Source organism: Helianthus annuus, chromosome 11, assembly GCF_002127325.2.
Source record: "Helianthus annuus cultivar XRQ/B chromosome 11, HanXRQr2.0-SUNRISE, whole genome shotgun sequence".
NCBI lineage: Eukaryota > Viridiplantae > Streptophyta > Magnoliopsida > Asterales > Asteraceae > Helianthus > Helianthus annuus.
The window spans coordinates 102,298,837-102,308,416 of NC_035443.2; the positions used below are offsets into that span (position 1 = coordinate 102,298,837).

A 9,580-nucleotide genomic window follows, 5' to 3' on the forward strand; every position below is an offset into this window, starting at 1 on the left:
AGAAGGATTCAACTTCCTTACAAATAAAGACTCAGGTTCCCAAAAAGGAATAACATCAGCCTTCTTACCCATAATACCCATGAAGTATTTAACAAACGCATCCCCTACAGCCTGCCCTTCATACAAATTACCATCAGTATCCAAGATTTGACTCACATGATTCCTTCTCTCCTTATGCTTCACAGACTGATGAAAATATTTCGTATTTTGGTCACCCACTTTCAACCAATGAACTCTAGATTTCTGTTTCAACATATATTCTTGATCCAACAAAGCTTCTTTAAAAGCTTTAACATAAATAACCTCCTCCATCCTTAGCTCTTCATTATCAGGACATCTAGCAACCTCAGCTTGAATTAACTCCACCTCCTTCCTAAAAAAACTCTCTCTAGCTATGGCGACATCTGATTCCTTCAAAACCCTAGGTCTGTCATCGTGATTTGTCAAGATCTTGTCAAGATCAGATCGGCGATTAGGGGTTCTAACTTTTAATTCGTAATCTGTCTTTGCGGATTGTTTGATTTTTCGGCTAGGGTTTCTGATTCTTTATAATCGCCGCTCTCAACTTCAGTTTTCGAGCATATTGGATTGAATTGTTGGTTAGTCGTCTTTGATTTTTCAATACTTCTTTTTGATTTGTAAGATTCATGGGTTAGGGTTAAAGCTAGTTTAGGGTTTGTTTCTGTTCTTTGTTTGTTGGGTTTGGCTGGCCGAGTTTTTTTTTTTGGGTAAAGGGTTACCCCGGTAAAATTTTATAAAGAATCAAAGAACAGGGTGTGACATGAGTTTGACACACACTACTAGGCTCAATAGGCCAAGCCTAGGCAACACAAAACAGACAACTCACAAACGGCCCAAACAAAACAAAACAACCCGAACAAAACAAAACTAACTAACTGCTATACTAGCTCGCAATTAGCCCGGTTCATCTTCTTTTACTCCCCATGTTTCCAACAGCTTCCTATACTTCACGTCTCTTCCGACCTTGAACCCCATTATACGAAGCCGAACCATGTCCAAGATAATCTGAGCCACCATCTCTTCCTTCCTGTAGATGTTGGAGAACAGCCGATTATTCCGTTCTTGCCATATAAAATAAGTCGATGCCGCTACCAAAAGCTTGCAAACAATGTGTTCCAGTTTCTTTGAATTCGCGTTCAGCTCTATCTACACCATTATTGAGCTCCATGAATCGTTTACATCTACCATATCAACCTTTCGTTTAACAATGCTCCAAATCTTGGCCGCATAAGTGCATTGAAAGAATAGATGGTCTCTTGAGTCTCGCCCATAGTTGCAAAGTGGACAGCACATAAGACGTAAATTCGTTTCACTCCCCGCTTCCCATACTGCTAATCTGTCTTGAGTCTTCAGCTTATTCTTGAGAACTAACCAAAGATGAAAAGAGTGTCTTGGAATGCATTGGCCATACCACACCATATTCACCCAAGCCACCTTGTTATCCCTTACCCGAAGATTATTCCAAGCTTCCCAAGAGCTAAACTGAACAATTTTTCCTTCCACAGATCTCCATCCCAGCCTATCGACTGAATCAGGAACTAGAGCCGGAACCATGACATCTATGAGCACTGGGAATAAATCGTACCAAGCCTGAGGCCACCGCCAGTTACCATCAGCATCCACAATCTCTGCAACCGTAGTTTGCAAATTAAAACCCGCTTGGGCAATTCTCCTTGGCGTAATAAAGTTTCGAATCGGACTGCATACGCACCAATTATCACTCCACGCATTAGTCTGGGAACCACTCCTAATCAACTTCCAAATATAAGGTCTAACCACCGGACGAATAGATAAAATTTTTCTCCAACTCCATGTCAACGCTCCACGGCTTGGAATCTCCCAAAAATTTCTGCCTTTTATCTTGTAAGAATGGATCCATTTGACCCACAGGGATTCCCGGTTACTAATAATGCTCCAAATATGCGACATCATAAGTGCTTTGTTCACATCTGAAATACTTCAAATTCCAAGACCCCCCTCAACTGTAGGCAAACACACGTCCTTCCACGCTACTTTAGACCTGATACTCCCCGAAGCCCCCCCGTTCCAAAGAAATCTTCGCATTCTCTTTTCCAAATCCTTGACTATACGCGCTGGCAAAATGAAAATCGAGGCCCAATACGTATACATTGCTGCAAGAACAGAGTTAAGGAGCTGTAATCGACCTGCAAAAGATAAAGATTTAGACATCCAATTATCAACCTTCCTCTCCATACGTTCCACCAGAACCCGACAATCTCTAAAAGACAGCTTAGTAGAGATTAAGGGAACCCCCAGGTAGCGAACCGGTAGCTCACCCTCACGAAACGGCAGCAAACATAAAATCTCCGCTTTTACATGGCTTGGAACATTACAAAAAAATACCGTACTCTTGGGCAAACTAGGGACCAGGCCCGAAACACTAGTGAACTCCTCCAAAACATTCCGAATAAGCTTAACCGATCCGGTATCACCATTAACAAAAACAAATAAATCATCAGCAAATGATACGTTGATAATCTTTTGTTCATAACAGTGTCGATGGAACTTGAATGCAGGATTTAACGCCATCTTTTGTAACATGAGAGATAACACCTCCATAATCAACGTGAATAGATATGGGGACATTGGATCTCCTTGGCGTAAACCCCGTTTCCCTGGGAAAAAACCATGCAACTCGCCATTTACACTAACCGAGTAGGAAACTGTTGTGACACACGCCATAATCCAAGAAACCATTTTCCTGTGGAATCCATACCTGATTAAAATAGTTTCTAAAAAAGACCAGCTTACAGTATCATAAGCTTTCTGGATGTCAATCTTGAAAGCACACCTCGGAGGACCACGATCCACATGATAGTTATGCATAAGCTCCTGCGTAATAAGTATATTATCAGAAATCTTTCTACCAGGAATAAATGCCGACTGGTTAATGTTCACAAGAGTCCCCAAACAACCCTTCACACGATTTGTGATAATTTTGCTGATACACTTATATATCACATTACAACATGATATTGGCCTGTAATCAAGAACTGAATTTGGCGTATCAATCTTTGGTACCAACGCTAAAATCGTATGGTTAATTTGCTTAAGAATTTGCCCATTATTAAAACAATCACACACCGCCTTAGTAACTTCACCACCCACAACATCCCAGGCATTTTTAAAAAACGCTGAAGTGTATCCGTCTGGACCTGGAGCCTTGTTCTCCCCTATGCTGAACATAGCCTGTTTAACTTCATCATCAGTGACCTGTCTAACCATATTCTCCGCCACATTCTGCTGCAAAACATTAACGAACAAATCTGTCTCATCCAACCTCGTCACTCGATCTTGAGTGCCCATGAAACCTGAATAATGGTTCAACAGAGCAGCCGCAACATCAACTCCCTCATACTGGATCCCATTCATATCCTTAATGCAATTGATTTTACTTCTAGCATTCCTACTCTTCACACAATTATGAAAGTAAGACGTATTTGAATCACCCGCACATAACCATTGCACTTTAGATTTTTGTTTCAAGAAGCACTCCTCATCATAAACCGCTGACTTAAAATCTCGTAAACAGCTAGTCTCCAATAACCGAATAGAAGCATCAAAAGGATGAGCTTCCACCTGTTTTTGAATCTGGTCAAGTTCATTCCGTAAGTCTGTAACTCTTTTATGTAGATTACCTTGATTACGCAATATCCTCCGAAAATGCGTTTTCAGGCTCTTCATTTTCATAACCACAGAAAACATGGTAGCCCCCTCCACGGTTTTATTCCATTCAGATATAACAGCTTGGCGGAACTCTGGCTTTGTGATAATAAAATTCGGGAATTTAAATGGTTTAGGCCGGTCCGTAGACATGGAGAATAACTTCAAAATAGCAGGAGCATGATCAGAAACACGGAAAGGCTGGAATAAAGCATAAGCATCCGAAAAAACATCAATAAGTTTGATGTTACCCATAATACGGTCAATTTTCTTTAGCATTCCTACCCCATCCCTTGGTTTTTGATTCCAAGTATAATGCAACCCATGACTCTTAACATCAATCAATTCTGCCTCTTGAATACACTCAAAAAATTCTCGCATAGCTATAGTATGGGATGATGGCCCCATCACAAAATCCTCCATATTCAAAGCAGCGTTGAAATCACCCATTACAACCCAAGGGGTGTCATGAGTGATGCCTTTAAATCTACACAAATCAGCCCACAAGCTTCTCCTATCCTGATACTTGTTTTCCGCATACACAAAAGAACAAAAAATTGTCTTTTTGACCGATTTTAACAATACCTGAGCATGAATAACCTGGTCTGATTGGGATATAACCATAAGATCAATATCATCCACATTCCACCCCAATATAACCCTCGTACTATTGCTTGTTTCATAGGGTTGAAAGAGAGTTGGTATTCACAGAATGGAGGATCGAGTGAAATCTTTTTTTTTGGGTAAAGGGTTACCCCGGTGATTCTATTATAGACAACCGCCAAATAAGTACAAGTAGTGAGGATGAGTTCCCCACATCAACCTCACAAGTAGTGAGGATGAGTTCCCCACATCAACCTCACAAGTAGTGAGGATGAGTTCCCCACATCAACCTAGCCTACTACAATCACGAAAATGACTAACTAGTAGACAAGACAAAACGAACAAACAAAATCTTCATCTGCCATCATCAAAAATGAAGTTGCCCCCAAGAAGCAAACCCCTAGCCCGATCCAAACAAACTCTATCCATTGGAGAACCTTGTATGAGAGGTGCTTGCCCCTGCCGTAGTAGACGTGGGACGCGTGCCCGATGTCATAAACTCATTGCTTTCATCATAAACCACCTTTACCTCATCCTTATCAGACTCCTCATTAGGAACACGTCCCCTTTTCTGTTTCCCAGTATGGAACCCCCATTCCCCCCACCAACTACAAGAGCACTAAACGGGTTATGAGTTTGAATCTTAGACGAAGTAGTACCCTGCTCATTTACATAGGGAGAACTCCCTGTCTTTTTCTTTCTATCAACAGGACGATATTCGAACTTGGGTTTCAGGTTATTTACCTGAAAACCACTCTTCTTTGCACTCTTTTTCGACCTAACTTCAGTGTAACCATCCTCATCTACTTTCGGCTTGTTGGTAGGAGGTTGCGACGTCGAACCAATGCATTTAGTACATCCCTCAGAGTCATGTCCAAACACATGACAGTGAGCACATCTTGGGGGTCTCCATTCATATTCCACTCGAATAGTCTCAGTAACATAATTGCCTTCATCCAACTCGGGAATAGCCATGGTTAGAACCTCTTTAAAGTCATGTTCAGCCGTTATTTCAATGAGAGCCCTAGCATAGCTGCTCCTTCCCCAAGCCTCATTACACATATCACTTGTATACGAATCCAACCTCATAGGAGAACCAATTTTAGAAGCCAGCATGCTTAACCCATCATCTGTATACGCCACTAACGGAACCTCATGCAATTTAACCCAAACCACAACCTTTTTAATATCTTCTTTTTTAAGGGTGTTTGTAGGAGACCAAGTGTTGAGAAACAACGGTTTATTACGAATCAGCCATGGCCCTCCTTCAAGAACATTATTCATACCCTTCCTATCTTCAAACTTGAAGAAGAAAAACCCATTCGAATTCATCATAGTCTTCTGCAGACCATATTTCTTCCAATTTGTTCTCACAAAGTATTCAACAACCGGATATGCAATTCTATCCCCCAGGAAATACCCATAGAGAGTATTAGCTAACTTGTTGTTGACCTGATGCACAGAGGCGATTGGTAAGACAACATCCACTCCCTCCAATGAGACATCAGACTTTAGTGCCCGAAAGTTAATCTTGGGAGTTTGATCAGCCGATTCAGTAGCGTTCATAGCTGAATTATCAACTTTTGTTGCACCGAAATCCATTTTAGCACCACCCTGTTCAGCTTGTTCCTTTGAAACCACATTAGCGTACGATTGGTGTTGAGAATGAACATGGGGAAGAGGGCTAATGTCATTAAACGGAAGCACAAAAGCAACTTTTCGTTTGTCAACAACCCTAGCGTACTGCTGGTTAGGAGAATCAGAACGACCAAAATCGTGTTCTACATCATTTAATGGTAGCATAAAGGTTACCTTCTTGTGCACTCCCCTAGCCGCCATACGTAGCGATTGCTTTGGCTCAAATGTTTTACCATCAATATTCTTGATCTTCTTTGCAAATACGCCTGAATTGTCTAGAACATCTGCGATTTGATCATCCATTACCAGCCAATGGAAAGAATCAGAATAAGAATAAGCTGATTGCAAACTCTCTTTGATTGAAACCTGATTTTAAAACCCTAATTCGTGAATTAAGGTAACCAGCCTTCAACACCTTGATATTGAAACCCCAGCCGTCAAGCACCTTACTTGAACCTAGGTTATTCAGCCGTCAATCTTGAAACCCTAATGCTACCAAGAATCCTTAATTCAATCAGAATATAACGAATGGAGTCACTCTCTCTAGAAAACCCAAACCACGAACGAACAAGAATCCCACTTAAGGAAGGCAGCCAAAGAAAAACGCAAATAGGAAGAAAAATTCGTAGCCCTAATGTGTAAAAACGGATCAATTGATGATATTACTGATTCGCGAGCATGAATAGAGAATCAAGAAACCCTAATCACACAAACAATCACCATAACCACCAAGAAATCACGAAATTAGGTCAAGAACGGAAGGGGGCACCGTTTTTCTCCATTCCTAGAGAGAGGAGCTCGTTTTTCAATAGCTCCAACCGCTTACCCCGCCAGGATCGAGTGAAATCTGGTGGGAAACCACAAGATGTCCACAGTAAGCCTACATTGTCATTTCAGGATTTGGCGAATCGGGTTATTGATGTTGATGGGAACACCCTCAAGCCGAGACGTGGAATCCCGTTGAATGAAACTAAAAGTGCAAGCAGCATTGATGAGAGTTTAAGGGTTCGGCTCCTGTCCGACTAGGTAATCTGGATGCAAATTTCTGGGATTCTCCGGGTATGGGATACACGCCAATTTCAGGTTTGGATAAAGCGAAATCGGTGGCTGATCAGAGCTTGGAAAAATTGGCCGGAATTGCGAATCCTATCTCCATTGCTAATGTAGTGAAGAACACTAAGGAAAAACATTAAGGTGAACCTCAGGGCAATGGAATCTAGTGAAGTTGTTGATGGAGCAGACGTAGTTATTCCATTGACATCGGTTAAACAAGTCATAGACAGGTATGCTAACACTTTGTATGGGTACTTTCTGGGAAAACGATTGGCGTTCCCTGTGGTAGATTTCTTTGCAAAGAACAACTGGGTTAAATATGGGTTATCTAGATTAATGATGAATGCAAACGGGTTCTTTTTCTTCAAGTTCAAGACTAAAGAAGGGATGGATCAAATGTTAGAGGATGGCCCTTGGTTGATAAGAAATGTTCTGATAATTTTGAAAGAGTGGTCAACTTCTATTAAGATGGAGAAGGAGGATATCAAAGTTGTTCCAGTTTGGGTCAAGATGCATGATGTGCCGTTAGCGGCATTTACTGAGGATGGTCTTAGCTTGGTTGCTTCTAAGATAGGGGTTCCTAAGATGTTGGACACATATACGGCCATAATGTGTGCTGAGTCTTGGGGAAGAAGCAGCTATGCAAGAGCTCTCATTGAAGTGCAGGCGGGGACTGATTTAAAAAAGAGTGTTACTGTTGCAATCCCATCTTTAGATGGTGGTGATCATTCTAAGGAGGAGGTAAAAATTGAATATGATTGGGAGCCTTTAAGATGCTCATCTTGCTGTGTTTTTGGTCATGAAGATAGCTCGTGCCCAAAAAACCCTCAGGTTGGTTCGAATGGGCATTCTGGAGTGAAAATGATGACTTTCAGGTTGTGGGTGCCAAGAAGAAAAAAGCTAATAACCAAGGTCTTCATATGAAGAATCAGAAGCCGAAGTTAATTTATAGGCCAGTTGTAAACCCTAAACCAAAATCGTCCTTGAGGAAGCCGATGAACAATCAGGTCTCAACGTCAAACACATTCGATGTCCTTAAGGACGATAATGGATGTCAGGGAGGTCTTACTGTGGGTCGTCTGGAGAAGAAGGCTATGCAGGATTATGACAAGCAGGAGTTAGATGAGGAGGTTGTTGAAGTCTACAATGAAACTAATGAATTTATGACTTCGGGTACACATCCTTCATCTTCTAGAGCAAGGGCAAGCAACTCCTCCACAAAGATCTTCAATGGTTAGACAGGTCATGATTCGAGTTAAGGGGTTGCTGGTCTGTGGCAATTTCATTTTTGACGATGGTGGATGAGTCGTTCTTGGTCGTGGTGTATTTTTGTTTTGTCTACTTTGTCTCTTGATGTAAAGTAGACTAGGTTATGGGTTGTCTTAGACTTTTTTGTTTTTGATTTTGTTTACATATACGGGGCATGTCCTGTATATGAATTAGTGTGGAACACATCCTCACTACTTGTACTTATTTGCAGATTATTTTTAATAGAATCACCGAGGTAACCCTTTACCCAAAAAAAACTCCACCTCCTTCCTCAACCTCTCAACCTTATCATTCAGGTTCCCCTACTACCTATTTAACTTTCTAAGAGGTTTTTTCAAATCCTTTAGCTTAGAAACAACCTTAAACATGTTATGCCCGCTATAGTTCCTCTCCCAAACATCTTTCATGTGACATCTGTGCTTGTGATATCATTTTACAGACTCTGAACAATACAATATTAATAAAACAATGTGTTTTGATCCCAATGTTTGTCATTTATGTTTGGTTTTGTGCCCATGTTGATTTTTGATCAATTTTGAACTCTATATCGCTTTCTAGAGAGTTATACGCAAACTGATGCGTAAACACGATCAGTACAACGCGAAAAACACTCCGGAACATCATCATAAACTTAACATACCTTAAATAATCTTTACATAACTTAGAAATAAGTTTTGAAGGCTTTGGTATGGCAAAAACAAGTTTATTCGCTCTCAGGGACTATTTGCGTCAACTTGCAAAAGTCTGCCATTTCGTAAGGCAACGTACAGTTCGGAACTTGATCATAAGTTAAACATACCATATATAACCTAAACATGGCTTAGAAATAAGCTTTGATAGGTTGATAATCAGATCTTTCATCTGTTTGACGGCTGTTAATCTGATTCAGCTTAGGGTTTTGAGTTCTTGGGATCCGTTTCTTGGTTAAAGTCAGCGGCTGTATCTTTTATTTGACTAGGGTTTCGTAGCAAGTGGGGCTGATAAATCAGTTTGTTTGTTACGAGGCTGCATTTAATTTCTTTGTCTGATTCTTGCTCCCTTTATCGAGATTGTTGCATACGGCTGCTAGGGTTTTCACTTTGACAAAGACAGGTTGTTCTTTTACGAGGATACATAAATTTTCTTGACTGTTTCTTTGTTTCGAGGTTGACCAGACGGCTGCTAGAATTTTATTTTCGTCAACCACTGTGTGTCTATTTCCAACCGGCATTCACATCGTTTGTCATGGATGATGTTAGTGGTTCTGGTGGAAAGAAACATGATCCTCATGCGACACCGAGGGCAACGTTTGAAGAAATTGCAGCCAGGTTTA

At 40.9% G+C, this 9,580-nt stretch overlaps 2 protein-coding genes across 2 annotated transcripts; one reads left to right on the plus strand and one right to left on the minus strand.

The window, feature by feature from the left end:
• Positions 1 to 915: 915 nt before the first annotated feature.
• Positions 916 to 1,950, minus strand: LOC110888161. Its single transcript, XM_022135699.1, has 2 exons — positions 1,216 to 1,950; positions 916 to 1,167 (listed from the first exon to the last, which is right to left on the minus strand). The coding sequence occupies exons 1-2, from the start codon at positions 1,948 to 1,950 to the stop codon at positions 916 to 918; spliced, it is 987 nt and encodes a 328-aa protein (XP_021991391.1).
• Positions 1,951 to 7,155: 5,205 nt separating this feature from the next.
• Positions 7,156 to 8,237, plus strand: LOC110888162. Its single transcript, XM_035979934.1, has 2 exons — positions 7,156 to 7,830; positions 7,875 to 8,237. The coding sequence occupies exons 1-2, from the start codon at positions 7,156 to 7,158 to the stop codon at positions 8,235 to 8,237; spliced, it is 1,038 nt and encodes a 345-aa protein (XP_035835827.1).
• Positions 8,238 to 9,580: the final 1,343 nt, after the last annotated feature.

What these genes read in the sequence shown, in the direction of transcription:
- LOC110888161 (XM_022135699.1), bottom strand. Translation starts at nt 1,950, where the DNA reads ATGTCGCATATTTGGAGCATTATTAGTAACCGGGAATCCCTGTGGGTC. An exon ending in GGAGCATTGTTAAACGAAAG is followed by an intron (nt 1,168 to 1,215) that starts GTTGATATGGTA and finishes ATAATGGTGTAG; the next exon opens with ATAGAGCTGAACGCGAATTC.
- LOC110888162 (XM_035979934.1), top strand. Translation starts at nt 7,156, where the DNA reads ATGGAATCTAGTGAAGTTGTTGATGGAGCAGACGTAGTTATTCCATTG. An exon ending in CGTGCCCAAAAAACCCTCAG is followed by an intron (nt 7,831 to 7,874) that starts GTTGGTTCGAAT and finishes GATGACTTTCAG; the next exon opens with GTTGTGGGTGCCAAGAAGAA.